Genomic DNA, 16,253 nt, shown 5'->3' with positions numbered 1-16,253 from the left:
GCAGAGAGGGAACAAAGTTTGAATTTTAGAAGTTTATATATTAGTGAAGTAGGAACAGATTGTAGAGACAAAGTGGTTGTACAGGAGTGGTCAGGAGTGCAGGAGGGGTTTGAAATGGAGCATCTGTTTATTGAGTCTGTAAAGGTTGGATTTTCTATATGGTTAGAGTTGCTATTAGGAGAAGAGGGATTATAAATTGTAGTCTACAATCTGTGAAGTGGGAGTTAAACATGTCAGTTATTTTAGATGATTCTTTATCTGGGGCTGGTGAGGGGTTTTGAAATATTCTGGGGAAAAGGAGTGGCGATAATAGATTTCCAGAATTTTCTAGGGTTGTTGGTTTGGCTGGTTAATTGCTGTGCAAAATATTTCTTTTTTTTTTGTCAGCATTAACTAATTTTTTTTTTGCTTGATTACCTAGTTGCTTACATTTTAGCTGGTTGGCTTCATTTTTAATTCTTTCCAGGCAAAATCTACACTGTTTTGTTATATTTTCCCTTCGAGCCCCCCCCCCCCCAGATACATCCTAATTATTGCAAATCAAACTCCAGCCCCACCTACAAATAATATTCCCTGCTGCAAGCTGATAATTTCTCCAAAAAATTTTAAAGCTCCATAATAGTTTTAGGTGGAATGTAAGTGAATACTAATGTAATCCTCATTCCTTGACAGTAGCCTCTTGCTACCATAAATCTGCTGTTATTATTATTATTATTATCATTATCATCTTTTTCAGTGTTCTATCACTATTGGAGCTCCTGTAACAGTTTACTATAAAACGTCTCCACATGCTCAGTTCTTTCCAAATGTGCCTCCTGTAGCACTGCTGTTTGCACTCTGCATTTCTTAATATAATTAAATATTGTTTCTATTTAGTTTATACCTGTGAGACCATTCACATTCCAAGACAAAATGGAAAGTCTAGCCATTATGATGAAAACACATTATTCCCACCTATTATGTTTGACAGCGTTTTTAAATGGCTGTTTTCAGCTTTTGTGATACATGCCCCCACTAATGTTTGGCATGTTAATCATTTATACATTTTTTCCTTCTTATCATCGACATTTGAATCTATGTCTCATTTTACAAGACTTTTTGTTTTAATGAAAAATCTCAAACAAAAACACAAACACCCCCATAACTTGTTAACTTAACACAGACACACACAACTATATACATCTTCAAATAATGAAGTTTAACCCTCCCAATAGGAATAGTTGTCCCAGATAGATAGCTGCAAACACAAGCCTTAATTAACCTAAAATCAAGGTTATCCATATTAAGACCCATGTTATTACCTGTGTTTCTGCTTGCACTAATTGGTGTCTGTTCCTTTTTATATTTATTCCTGTCCAAGATGTGAAAAACAATTTGCTTGCTTTCAGAAAACATTAACTTTTAGCCTTGAGGAAACCAGTGTTCTAGCTTTTTATTGCCCTATTATCAGCTTGTCTCCATGGAAATCTAAAAGGAAAATATGTCTTCAGCTGCAGGCTTCTGAATACAACCTGAAACATTTATTACTAAAGAAAACTTTCATTATATTCAATGCACCAACCAGGATTCCATCAATCCACTGAAGTGAGATGAGCACTGATCCTAGTAGGGCAAAAGCACTGTTGATGATAATTCCAGCATAAATAGGCAAACATACATGTTATGATGCCCAGTTAGTGATCATGGAGGTCTGTTGTTTTGATAAATGAACTTAAGTACTGGTAAATAATTGAAAGTCAGAAGGTCATAAGCTTGACAGTCAAACATGTGAACCTGCTTACACATAGCTGTATTTTACCAGCATTACAGGTTCTGTCTTCACTACAGAAGTATGGTTTCATTTGATATTTATTTTTATTTTACATTTGTTAACCGGGAAAGTCCAACTGGATACAGGTCCATTTTCAGCGGAGGCTCGGGGAGAAAAGCTCCAAATGTACAAAAACAAGTGTAAATACAGTGAAATTATTACAGTGAGTTATCACAAAACTGAGATTTGTTTAACGATATGTACACACAGATACATGCTTTTCTCACATACAGCAAAGGTTGGAAGCAAGTAGCTGAGAAAGAAATAGTTAAAGATTTCATCTGAAAAAGGAAAACACATATATTAAAGGTGGTTATCATACATGGTGTAGTGTTAACTTTAAATCTTTCCAGTAGGTGGGTGATGCACAGAATTTTAAACAGAGAGTCAGAGTTTTATTCCTGTAATGAGGTTCTCATTTATGAATTATGTTTGAGTGGGGGTTAGTCAGGATTTGTACAGAAACAAAGCCACTGCATTTTTAGGTATTTCCTAAGGGACTTTTTGAATTGGGATAAGGAGGGGTCAGTGGTGAGTTCAGCAGGAAGTAGGTTCCAGTTTTTACCTGCAGAGTTGGAGAATAGTGATTCACCAGCAGAATTGTTGGTTTTAACAGTTTACACTAGCGATTTTTTGGAAGAGCGAAGGGATTTTAGGTTACTGTAGGGGGCAATAATATTTTTCAGTATGGGTGTACTGTCTGGTTGGTAGAGGATTTTGTGAACAACTATTAGTTGGTTATATTGCAGTTGATAGGGTAGTTCAAGCCAGTCTAACGATTGAAAGTTAAGGCAATGATGGGTTCTATAAGCTGATCCTGTGGCAAATCAGGCAATGTTATTGTAGCACCTAGTTAATTTATTGAGGTTTGATTTGCTTAGGTTTAAGTCGATGGGTGAGGCATAAAGAAGGGTCGATAGCAGATGTGTACGGGCAATAACAGTTCTAGCAAATGGAGTTAGGAATGGTTTAATCATGTATAAAGAGCCTAATTTTTTATTAACAGTTTTAATAGTTTTGTCTATGTGAGCATCAAACTTGAGGTTATTGTCGATGATCATTCCCAGTAGTTTAGTACTAGGTTCTGGGGAAATTATGGTACTATTGTTAGATATTATGGTGAGAGGTGGTGAGGGGACCTTGCGAGTGGGGAAGAAGAATAGTAGTTTGGTTTTATTTGGGTTTAATAGTAGTTGGTGACCAGTGAGCCAGTTCTCTACTTTGGTGAAAGTGATTTGGTTCAAGGATTGTAAATCTGTGAGGGAAGTGGTATAGCAAATTAGGGATGAGTCATCTGCATACTGGATACAAGTTGCATCAGGGATGACTTTGTACAGGTCATTAATAAATATGGATAATGGGAAGGGACCTAATATAGATCCCTGTGGGACTCCAAGGGTGACTGGTAAAAGGGAGGATAGGTTATTCTTCCATAGTACAGCTTGTTGTCGGCCACTTAGGTAAGAATGAAACCAGGTAATTGCTAAGTTATCTATGGAGAGTGATTTTAATGTGTTTGAGTAGCTGGTGATTTACCATATCAAATGCCTTGGATAGGTCAAGGAAGAGGGCTGAGGAGAACTTGTTGTCATTACAATTTTGATTTATTGTATGGGAGAAGGAGAGAAGGGCTGAGGTTGTACTATGGCAAGGTCTAAATCCGTGCTGGGAGGGGGCTAGGAGAGTTTTTTGATTCAGATAGGCAAGAAATTGCTTGTGAATACATTTTTCCATTATTTTAGCCAAGGGAGACGGAATGTCTATAGGCCTATAATTTGAAAGTTCAGTGGAATATTCCCCTTTATGAAGAGGAACAATGTGGGAGATTTTCCAGATGTGGGGGATATAGGCTTCGTGGATAGTTCTATTGATTAAAATTGATATGGGGTATGCTATTTCATTAGCGGCTTTTTAGAGATATTCTGCAGGTAGTAGGTCTGCTGAAAGGATGGTGGGTTTCAGTTTTTAAAGTTAGGGACTTAATAAAATATGGTGGTGCTGGATCAAGCTTAAAGGGGATCTTATTATCAGGTGTGGGGTTGGTGGTACTTGGGGTATAGGGAGATAGCTTACTGGCTAGGGATTGCACAGTTTCTGTAAAGAAAGTGTTAAAGGTGTTAGCAACAATTTTAGGAGGTTGTTGGAGGGTAGTTAAGGGGGTTGGGGTAGTTGATTGGCATGGGTGGAGAAGTTTGTTTATGCCTGACCAGAATTTTTGTGGTTGATTTTGGTGCTTTTGTTGCAGATTACAGTAGTAATTATTTTTGTCTAGCATAATAGACTTCTTTGCATAATTTCTCAGCTGTTTATATATAAGGTGGTCTTTTGGGGACTTGGTGGTTCTCCAGGAGGTCCACGCTTTGTTTCTGCTAATAATTTTTTGTCTTGTATCATTGGACAGCCATGGTGCTACTTTGTTATTGGTTCTGATAGTGCGTGGGGGAGCATGGTTATCCAGGATAGCAAGAAATGCAGTGTAAGTATGAGACCGCTTCATCTAGTGGAAGTAGCCATAGGTTGGACCAGTTACACGTGTTAAGTTAATTCTGAAATTTAGTCTGAATAAAGGTTCACCACCAAAGACTGTACTGGAATGTAGCAGAACTCACAAATCCAAAAACCAGATAAGGAAGAGACCGCAACCACAAAAATAGTTTAATATAAACGTTAATATTGTAAAATCACAACGTTTTTGTCAGTATAAATAACTGACTTCTTCAGATAAAATGTCATACCACAAAGCAACCTGTTTATATAACACTCTACAATCAAATTGCACTAATTGGACCTCCCTAATTAATATTTAAAGTGAAAACATTTATAAACTTAAATGGTTATCCAGGATAGCAAGAAATGTAGTGTAAGTATGAGACCGCTTCATCTAGTGGAAGTAGCCATAGGTTGGACCAGTTACACATGTTAAGTTAATTCTGAAATTTAGTCTGAATAAAGGTCTTACAACTTCTAATTGTTTTAAAGGAAGATTGTTGAGGGATGTCATTTATTTTCCTGATTATATAAGTCAGAAAGTGATCACTTAAGTCCTCAGGTAGGGTGCCTGTATATATCTGGGATAGGTTGTTTATTAATATCCAGTCTAGGATACTTTCTTTTTAGCTAGGTTTATTGATTCTGGTTGGGGAAGATATCATCTGGGAGAAGCCATGCAAATTTATATGGGTGGAGGGGAAGTCTGAAGAGCAAGTATTCCAGTCAATATTAACATCCCCGAGAATAATAATTTCCTGAAGGCAGTTAGTGGAGAGCCATTGAAGTATACCGTCCAAGGTATTTGTGTTGTCACCAGGGGGATTATAGATACATGCAATGTTTATAGATTTGCGTTTGTTGAATTAGACCTTTGTGATGAGTATTTCTGCATTTTTAGAAAACAAGACATTTGGGGTACTAGCTTTGGATACTTCCAGAGTAGATTTATACAAGATGGCTACCCCCCTCCTTTCTTAGAGATGCGATCAAATCTTAATATATTGTACCCTGGGGGTATAATCTCATTATCAATGGTAGTAGTCTTGAGCCAGGTCTCAGTAAGGCATAGTATATCAGGGGAGTGGACACCTAGGAGGGCATATAAGTAGTGAATTTTCTTGTTTATACTTCTAATGTTTAGGTGACACACTAGGAGTGAGTTGGGGGCATTATTTGAATTCCTAGGCTAGTATGGGTGTTATTTGTGTAGCTGATATTAACAGGTGGGATTGGGCCTGGGTGAGGGTGGATGTCACCATCCACTATGAGGTTAAGTAATAATCTAATAGCAAGTTTCTGGAGTTTTAATAAGAGTTTGTGGTAGTATTTAGTTCTAGCATTAATATATGAAGCACGAATGGGATGTTGAGTTTTTGCATTAGAAGAGTTTGATGAGAGGTGGGGTAGTGGTTGGTTAGAATTCTGTGGCTGATTAGTAGTACTGGTTTTGGTTCTAGGGTAGTGGGTGCCAGGAAAGTGTTGGTATTCATAGGCTGTGAGAAGATAGAGAGTTATAAGTGGGAGTATTAAGCAGTAAATAGGATTAGAGTTTGAAGATTTATTAAAAGAATGTGGAGGCATTGTAGGGGTATTTGAGTATTGCTTGTTTAAAAATAGAGTTGGGGTGTTTATAATCAGCATATAGTGAGAGACTGGAGAGAGTTGGAGTAATAGGGCTGGGTCCTGTGAATGATTGGTTAATGCTGATTGATTCTGATGAGTGGGAGTGGGGTCAGATGAGGCGGAGTGGCAAGGTGATAATAAGTGTAGGACACCTGGGGTGTGTGGGAATTGGGGGCAGGGTAGGGGAGCGGAGTGAGCCCGCAGGGCGAACGGAGTGGGTAGAGCCAAAAGAAGAAGATCAAGGAGAGTAATTAATCAGTGGAGTGCTGAAGTCTGAAGGTAAGTGTGTTGAGATATATAAGAAGGTAAGAGGCTTAAAATAAGATAGACATGGGATTATAGCAGAGTGATATAAGGAAATATTTGTATGGTTATACTGGGACCACAGTGTGAGAGAGAACAATAACAAAGAGATGACTAAGAACTGTGTTAGGGGGATTCGATGAAGAAGAGGTAAAGGGATTTAGAGACCCTAAAGCTAATAGTATGGATCCACTTAGTGGGCAGGTGGGGCACTTGGATGTACTAATAGTATGGCGCCACCTAGAGGGCAGTGGGCTACTTGTATGCAAGCATACTACTGGGGATTCCTATGAAGCAAGCCAGAAAAGCTAAGTCAAAAGATGGTGCCTTTCTACATCAGGCTTTTGATACCTCTGTAATTAAGCAGGAGTGGGAGAGGAGGTGTGCAGGTTCATGGTGGGAGAAGGGATAGACAAAGTAATGCAAGGTTGAGAGTCAGAAAAACTGGACTAAGCCAGCTGCTAAAAAGAAAACAGGAAAACCAAGCTAAATTAATTCCAGGTCAGTGAGGTGCAGTATTTACCTAATAACTACAAATGTTATACTACTAATCTAGTACAGAGTGGTGAAAAGGACCACCACTTCTGCAGGGAAAACAAAAGAAGTATGGGCTGCAGGTACATAGGTAAACTTTTTCCAAGAGGAAGTAGTTTTAAGTAATTGACCTAGGAATACTATAGGAAGAGAGAAGTGGGGGGGGGGGGCAGTAGTGTGCACGCGTACAGTGAAAGGGGAAACGGTCTTCAGTTTAGAGGACAGATTAAATACAACTCTTAATATACACTAGTGTAGCTGAGGGTGTTTTACTTTAAAACTTGTTCAAATAATATTAACCAGGCTCCCAACATCCATTTGGGTTTTGAAATACTGCTTAGGATTCTGCCGTAATGTTGCTCCTTACATAGGTCCCATTGAAGTAAGATGCAGCATGGATGATGATAATACTCAAACATGATCTTTGGGAAAGCCTTTTACAGTGAATGCCTTTTTATCATGCCTTCCTTTCCCATATTTTCTTCTCATTTGTGTCATCCTGTGTCATTCAGCAAAATGCTTTTATAAGTAAACAAACGTTCACCATGACGATATTCGATGTCATAATACTTATTTACATGATATGTCATTCAGTTTCAGGATTGTCTTAAGTAACTGTATTAATATTTGATCTTAATTGCAGTCAGATGACGAAGGAGGAGAAGCTATGGAGGAAGAGGAAGGCCAACAAAAGTTTATTGCCCATGTTCCTGTGCCATCACAGAAAGAGGTAATTGCTTTCTCTCTCTCTCTTTTCAGCACTTTTCTACCAATTCCTGCTGTATAAATAGTGAAGAAGGGAGCATGTCATTTGAACTATACATACCTGAAAAATATAGTTTATGAAGTACACGTTAACATTCCTTTTTTAACAGTAATTTAATGGGAATTTAAGTCTTTAAGTAGCTTGGCACTCCATATATTCAAAGTAACTTACTTTATATATGATTTTTAAATGTCACATGTGTGCACAGTAGTCACTAACATTATTTTATGTTTTGTTATACCTTGTGATGTTCAGATACTTAATTTAGAAAAATTGTAATTGAAGAGAGCAATTCAGTCATTTCTGTTCTGCTGTTGTGGTTTGACCAGTTTATTGACTAGTTTGATGCCCTTTCATGCACATGCATAAAAATAACTGTTATCTTTTGGTTCTCTTTGACTCTCTTATTTGTTCTTACATTTCTGATAGACCAAAGCAGGATCTGAAATTCTCTTTTCACTGGCCTTCTGTACTTGAGACAGTGGTGCCAACTGGAAGTAAACCCTATGATATGATGTCATTTTGACTCGCAAAGATGTGTCCAAGAAATTCAACAAAGGTCATTGTAAACTAGTTATAGTTGAGTGGAAGGTAAACCAAATCAGTGATGCTGAAATCCGTATGCAGACACCAGAAAATGAAGGGACAAAATACTGAAATTTAAGGGGAGAAGAGCTCTGTTAAAGGGGAAACGTGGCTTGAGAGAACCAAGCCTATCTGGGTATATGTTCCCCATTCCATGTCTTGAGAGCCCATCTGTGTTCGCATTGCTGACCCCACTACTGTGTTGTACTGTCATGTCATATGCCTGCAATCCTAAGCTGTATCTTAGTAACTTGGCATTTTGCTGTCTGGCACTATGTAGCCATATTGAGAGATTGTAGTTTGTAAATATAGTGAATTTCCGTCCATACAGATAAGGCTGAAGTTTCTGCAGTGCCCTTACTATAGCTAGACATTCCTTTTCCACATATGCATAACATTCCTCACTGGGTTGGAGTCCATGGCTGAGATATAACACTGGGTGCTCTTCTCTTTATGAGGAAACCTGGCTAAGTACAGCCCCACCCCCATGGTTTGAAGCATCCACCTGCACAACAAATTCTTTGTTGTAATCTGGACTGGCTAACACAGGGGGTTCTCCCAAAGCTCCTTTAAGCTTCTGGAATGCCTCCTCACATGCTGGGGTCCACACTACCTTATCTGGCCTGTTTTCCCTTGTCAGGTTTGTGAGAGAAACAGCTATTGTACTATAATTGGGAACAAACTTTCTGTAGTACCCCACCATCCCTAAGAATGCCATCAGCTGCTTTTTAGTAACAGGGGCAGGCCATACCTGAATGGCTTCCACTTTGGCAGGTTCTGGCCTGATCTTACCACTCCCCACTCTATGTCCCAAGTAGGAAACCTGTGCCATATCCACCTGACATTTACTGGGCTGAATGGTCAACCCTGCCCTTTGCAGTCTGCCAGCACCTCCCTGACATGCTGAAGGTGTTCTTGCCAGGAATAGCTGTAGATGGCAATAGCATCCAGGTAAGCAAGGGCATAATATCCTGCTCCTGTTAGGATATGATCTACCAGCCTTTGGAAAGTCGCTGGGACATTTTTCTTCCCAAAGGGCATCTTAGTGAACTCATACAAGCTGTAAAGAGTCAAAAAGGCTGACCTCTCTGTAGCGTTGGGAGTGAAGGACAGCTGCCAGTAGCCCTTGGTCAGATCAGTAGTGGTCAGATACTTAACCCCTCCCAGCTTCTCTAATGTTCATTTGTCCTAGGCATGAGGTAGGCATCTGACTCTGTGTGACTATTTAATCTTCTGTAGTCCACACAGAACCTGGTTCTGCCATCCTTCTTTGGTACCAGCATCACTGGGGAGGCCCACTGGACTCCTGGATTACTTCCAGTTCCAACATCTCCTGTATCTCCTCCCTTAGAGTCTGTCTGACTCTCTCAGGCACCCTGTAAGGGGCCTGGTGGCTAGGTCTTTGGGGCCCTGTATCCACATGGTGCTGCACTAGGTGGGTGCACCCTGGCTTCCCAGTGAACATGTCCCCAAACTCCTGCAACTCTGCTTGGATTTCTCAAACCTGGGTAGGGGAAAGCCGCTGGGACATTGCTTACCCCTTTCACTGAGATGTCAGTCCAAGCCTCACTGAGGAGATCAGTCACCAGATTCCCCTCAGACTCCTCTTGCCACCCACTGCAAATACTCATCACAAGGGCCTCCCTATGATGGTAAGGCTTAATCATGTTAACATGGTACAATTTGTGCCACTGCCTCCTGCATAGCAGTTCTATCGTGTAGTTAACATCACTGACCTTCCTTACCACTTTGAAGGGTCCCTCACAAGCTGCCTGCAGCTTTTTGTCTCTGACAGGAATGAGCACCATCACATGCTATCCCACAGCATGCTCTCTAGCTTGAGCATTCCTCTCATACCAGAACTTTTTCTGCTGTTGTTTCCCTGCCAGGTTCTCCTGGGCCAAGCCCATGAGCTCCCTAAGCCTTGTCCTGAGGTTTAGTACATATGCCATAAACAGACTCTTGTGGGATTCACACTTACCCTCCCACTCGTCGTAAGTCAGATCTAAAAGTCCCCTCACATTATGCCCATACAGCAACTCAAAGGGTGAAAAACCTGTGGAGTCTTGGGGTATCTCTCTGTAAGCAAACAGATGGGGCAAATATTTGTCCCACTCTCTCTCAAACTGGTCTGCAAATGCCCGTAGCATGGTCTTTAGTGTGTAGTTTAGCATCTCCACAAGGCCATTAGTCTGGGGATGGTAGGATGTGGATTTTAGGTGGTTTGCCCCAGAGCGCTCCCACAAACAAGTCAGCAGGTCTGACATGAAATTGGCACCTTTGTCAGCCAATATTTCTTTTGGGAAAACTATTCTGCTGAAAATCTCTAGCAAAACATTTGCCACCTTCTCTGCCTCCATGGAGGATGGAGCCACCGCCTCAGGGTATCTAGTTGCATAATCTATTACCACTAGGATCTGTTTCTTCCCTGTTGAACATGGGGTACTCAGTGGCCCCACAATATCCATAGCCACCCTCTGAAACAGCTCCTCATTCTCAGGCAAAGACATCAAAGGAGCTTTGACCTTGTCTTCTGCCATGCCTACTTTTTGGCACTGCTCACAGGTCTTGCAATACCTGGTTACATCCCTGGCAATCCCAAGCCAATAAAAGTTCTGCATAATACATCTCTTGTTGTGCTTTATGCCCATATGACCTGCAAAATGAATGTCATGGGCTATGGCTAGAAGTGCCAGACTTTAGGCTCTGGGCACTACCAACTGCTGTATTACCTCACCTTCTATTCCTCCCTCAGGGGTCCACTCTATACGGTAGCAATTTGTTCCAGTATACAGACTTCCCTTTTCATTGAGAATCAGCCTCCCTAGCTACCTCTCTCAACCCTTGTAATGTAGGGTCTGAGACCTGAGGCTGTCTCAACTTTATCTTTTTAACTATTCCCAGCTCCCCTTCCACAGGAAGTCTGGTATCTTCTGACAGCGGTGCCTCACTGTCAGCCTGGGTACTGCCACTCACCTCTGCCCTTGCAGTCACCCTGTTCAAGGGAACATTAGTACCTACCAGCAGCCGTAGCCCATCTTCAGTCTCACTGTTACAGGGTAGCTCCCTCCCTGAGTTAGCCACATCACAAGTCCTGGCTTCAGGGATACCGTCTGTGTGGGTCTCACCCAGGCCACCGGACCCACATGCCTGTCTACAAACCTTGACTGTGTGTCACAGCATGCACACAAGGTACTGCATTATCAGAATCATTCCCTGTCAAGACATGTGCAGGGATATCCTCAAACACACCTACTTGCTTGCTTCCTCTTCCACCCTCCCAATCAAGGTGAACCCTGGCCAAAAGCATTTGGAATGGGATCCCTGCTAAAGCTCTGATTGGAATGGACTGCCCAAGCAAGTACTGCACCTCTTTAACCTCTGCAGGCTTCACAGTGGTTATGTCAGAGGCCGTCTCTCTTGGCAGCACCCTATTTTCCATCCACCAAGGTAAGCTACAAACTCTGGTGGTAGTTTGCTACCCCTTTTGTTTCTAGACAACTTAACACTGGCATTCTGTTATTCCCACTTTCTGGCTCCCCTACCTTTTGTTGCCTGCCTCGTCTCCATGGACATCTATATGCTACATGGCCCAAGTGGTTACATTTAAAACATTTAACCCTTGATCCTGGCCGTGTACCTGAACTAGTGGCTTCCTCTGTTACTGCTGGACTCTGTTGGACTGATTTAGGCTGCCCACCATGGGTTCCCTTATATCCATGTGCAGGACTGGGTATCACTTTCCTGTGCAGTGATGCCCTGCTTGCTAAGTACATATCTCCTTTTTTCCCCAGCTCATCTGCAGATTTGCATTCCCTATCTGTCAACCAGATTGTCATGTCCTCAGGCAAAGTGGTAAGGGCTTGTTCCCTCACCAAAAGATCTTCTAGCCCTTGGAAAGTGGTGACCTGACACCTACTTACCCACCTATGAAAATAAATGCTTAACTCAGCAATATAATCACACACAATTTCATCTGCCTTGCATCTATGCTCACAAAACTTTTTTTCTGTAAGCTTCAGGTGTTAACTTAAAACATTCCAATAAATACTTTATAACTGTAGCATAGTTTAAGCAATCAGTACCAAACAATTTAAAAACAGCAATTACAGCTTTACCATGGAGTAAGGGGGTCAGGAACCGTACCCCTAGCCCTTCGTCAACATTATACTGTTTACATACCCTTTCAAATATATGGCTAAAACTATAAAAATTATCACCCTCTGTAAATTGTGGAAGAAATGTACTGACCTGTATTGATTCTGGGGTTCATTTATTCCCTTCCCCATTACCTGCATGACCCTGTCAAAGAGTCAGCATCTCCCTCTCAAGTTGAAGCTTCTTCTCCTTTTCTTTGGCCTTCAAATGCCACAGCCTCTCATTTTCTTCAGCCGCCAAATACCACAGTCTCTCTGATGATTCTAGTTCCAAACGTTTGGCTTCCAGTTTAACTCCAGATGGATTTTTAAGTCCTCTGAGGAAAAGTTGAACTGTCCTGTTTCTGAGAGCTGCACATCCCCAATACCAGACTGGTTGTCTTCCTGATTGATGGTCTGTGTTGCAGCTGTAATTAAGGCTGCAATTATTTCCCTTTAGTCAGGTTGGCATGTACCAGTCCTTTGGTTTGTCACATCTCAGCCAACAGGTTCCTTGTCAGCTTGCCATAATCCTCTGCTGACATCCTTGCCTGCTTTTCCTGACTAACTAAGCTAACAAAAATTAAATGAATAAAACTATTGTGATATGAAACTCTGAATGTCTACTTTGTGGCTGCTTGAGGGGACACCTTTTTTAGTGACAACTGCTTATTGGCTACAGAGTTCAATTAATATCCCACTACTGCTCTCCAATATGCGACATCTCCACGCTGGGCCAGTAATCAAGGAGCCTGAATCCTCACCACTGACACTAGAGAGGGACGTGCACTTGAAATATAAATAGTTACACTCAGTATTTCCAGATGAAGACTTATCTGCATCAAGCACCATTTCAGGCACACACACAGCTTGGGGCTAAGTGTCTCTCCCCAAGTCTCCAATAAGGCTCCCCACTGGCACCGTGAAATCAGTGCTTCATGTCCCTGCCCCACGTAGCTGATACACACACACACACACACACACACACACACACACACACACACACACACACACCTGGGAAAGGCTGGGGCAGATTACCCATTCTACCAACTTTGCCCAGACTTTAGGGTAGATTCACTACCAGCACTCAGTTGCTATAAGTCTCTTAAAAGGATATCCAGTTATGCTGAGTGAAGTTAATATTAATACAAGTGGTAATGTTGACCAAACAGCAAGGCTTTCAGGAGTGGCCAGAGTTATCACCAAAGAAATATAAGCACTGTCAAAGGTTAAGTACTTTCTTAAAAGGACCAGTCACAATGAAAAGTTTGACTATATTTAATAATAAATAATAAAAGAACAAGAAAATACTGAATGTACGTTTACAGTAAACCACAGAGTTCAAATCACAGGAAATATTGAAAATAACATTGATTGACAGACTCATACAAGTAAAGAAAAGCAATCTCTAAACTAAGCTTCACTCTATTCCTGACCTGAATATAGGAGAACTACTATTCCCTAATAACTAACTTGATAGAGCAAGGCAAAATGAAAGACATGAGCAGTCTTTCTTGTCAGGTTCCCCAAAACAGAACACTCAGTACTCAGAGATTACTCCCTGTAAAATATAATATCCAAGATGGCTTGCAGAATGACCTCATCTGGTTGGCTGACTTTAGGTTCTCACAGTCTCCTCCTTTGAAGCTGCAGTAGAAATTTAACATAGACTGCTACAATTCACATCTAAATGTTTATGGCAGTGCCTGGGGCTTCCCCTCTTTTTACTGAGCTAATTAACAAAAGCTTCTTCCAGACCCACTGTTTATGATCCTATTCAACACTGTGGGGTGACATTTTAATGGTTTAACACATCATTTATATTTCCCTTACTTTTCTTAAAGTAAGCTAGCTGATTAACCTCTGCTGTCCCAGTATCCTCTAGATTCATTGATTAGTACTAGGCTAACTGCCCTTTTGAGCCATTTTTTAAGCCTAGCCAATTATCCCCTGTGAGATTCAAACCCTGTACCTTGTGTTTGTAAGGCAAACACCTTAACCATTAGGCCACCCTCCCAACCCCTGTCTATTAAAACATATACATTTAATGCAGTTACAATAATACATGTACATTTCTTTTCATTCTAGCAGAGTGCACTATTGATACATTTTAACACAAGCAAACTTCACAAATACATTTTCAGCACAAACATCTGTACAAATCAGTTTGATATACAAATGACGTATAATTATTTACAAAATTCCAGCTAGCTATCCTGGCACAAGTCATACATCCACTGCCCTACTTATCCAGGCATGGCTGGCAGTACCTGCTATCATCACAGTTACAAAGCATATAATGGTGCAGAGCTGGCTTTAGGTGAAATGGAGCCCTAAGCAATAGATTCCATGACCCCACCCCTGGTTTCCACTGGTCCTGACCTCAAAACACTATCCAGTCAGATTTCTTTCTTGTTTTTTCCACCTTTTGGCTAAGTCTTCAGCTTTTTTCTTTCTGTCTTTTTGCACACCTTAATTGGCCTAGACTGCACTGTAGTAACTGGGGAGGAAATAATTGAATTAATATGGGGGTCTGGAGGCATTTATGTCCCCAGCAATCCTGGAGTCATAGATGCTATGAGGTACATTTTAGAGCTCTATTTCCAACCTTTTGATCCATTTATGTGTGATCTGATCAAAAATACGAGTAAGGAAAGACATTTATCTTTTCTTTTTCTTTCAAGGAAAAAATAAATTGTGCCTAAGATTTAATGGCAAATTTGATAAAGTAATAGTTCCCAATAAACTGAGAAGACAAATGCTTGCAAGGATACATAAATCATATCTGGTAATAGTGTCTGCCTGCTTACCATCACCAAAAAACTCACCTTCTTTGAACTACTCTGATGTTAGGCTGAGACAAAAGTGAAAGAACAAATGGCCACAGTCAAATGTTTCAACATGCTACTGTCTGATGTATATACAAAGCATGCCTCCTAATCTTAACACCTAAATGATAGACACCTATACACATGTGATACTTGTTTGAGACAGGTGAATAATGATTACAGTGAAGTATTCTAACTAGTAGAGGGTGAGGGCTCCTACTAAACACATATCAAAATCCCCTTGTATAACTACTGATCTGAAGGCCACAAGGATCATAGAAGCTCTGATACTCCAGATGTTCTGTAATGCATTTTTGATTAGTTATGAAAGATAACTGCTAGTTAACTTTGTTATTGCTAGCCAGAAGCATTATGTGTTTTCCGATGAAAAAAATCCATGCATGCAGTGACACTGCCCCTGACAGGCCAGGTTGGTCACAAGATGCACTGATGTTATTTTATTCACTCATACACACATGTACACACACGTGTATTTCACAAGATGCACATGCAAGCACATTGTGTATCTATCTCCCACTGCATGCTTACCTACATACAAATTGGAGGAATGCCAGTTCACCTATATCAGTGATGGTGAACCTATGACACGCGTGTCAAAGATGACATGCCACAACATTTTGGGTGACACACCAGCATTCACCAACACCCATGTTACAAAAGAAACTGCTTTTGCAATTGTTGCATTTGTGGAGTGCATTGAATTATTTTGTGCCAGGAGCCAGTTCAACAACACTGCTGCAGAGGTAATGACGTTATTAAGCTTAATGACTATTTCGGTATACTTTCTCAATAGAGTCTGCAAATGGCAGTGCTGACATTATTTTCTCTTCATGGTTACACTTCTGCAAAAGGCAAGTAATCTGCATTTCTAGGAGTGTGCTGTTTTACATTCCTCTCAACTGTCCCTCTTAATCCCTCCTACAACTGGCAACTTTTTACACGTAATAATGACAATAATTAGATTTATAGACTAATTTTACTTCGGAAAATGTACATTCATGTTCATTTTTTTTTTTGTCAATGTCTCAAATTAATCGTACTAGTAGTTTAAAACTGTCCATGTCTCTTATTTCTAGATTTGTTGTCGAGTCAGTTGAGATTCCTCCCTGATGTATTGAGAGCCATGCTTTATTTATTTATTTATTTTTTGGGTGAGG

General features: G+C 40.6%; 1 protein-coding gene across 1 annotated transcript in view; it reads left to right on the top strand.

Annotated features, from left to right (window-relative positions):
- ISY1 (ISY1 splicing factor homolog) overlaps positions 1 to 16,253 on the top strand; it is an 816,689-nt gene that overhangs the window by 727,942 nt on the left and 72,494 nt on the right. The window contains exon 10 of the mRNA XM_044078094.1: positions 7,404 to 7,490. Within this exon, the coding sequence (XP_043934029.1) occupies positions 7,404 to 7,490 (87 nt within the window). The remainder of the gene's footprint in view (positions 1 to 7,403; positions 7,491 to 16,253) is intronic.

The sequence above is a fragment of the Protopterus annectens genome, chromosome 7.part0 (assembly GCF_019279795.1).
Source record: "Protopterus annectens isolate FY-2018-M chromosome 7.part0, PAN1.0, whole genome shotgun sequence".
In the NCBI taxonomy this organism is placed as follows: Eukaryota; Metazoa; Chordata; order Ceratodontiformes; family Protopteridae; genus Protopterus; species Protopterus annectens.
The sequence above is the reverse complement of the archived record's forward strand: the minus strand, read 5'-3'. Positions and strand labels throughout refer to the sequence as shown.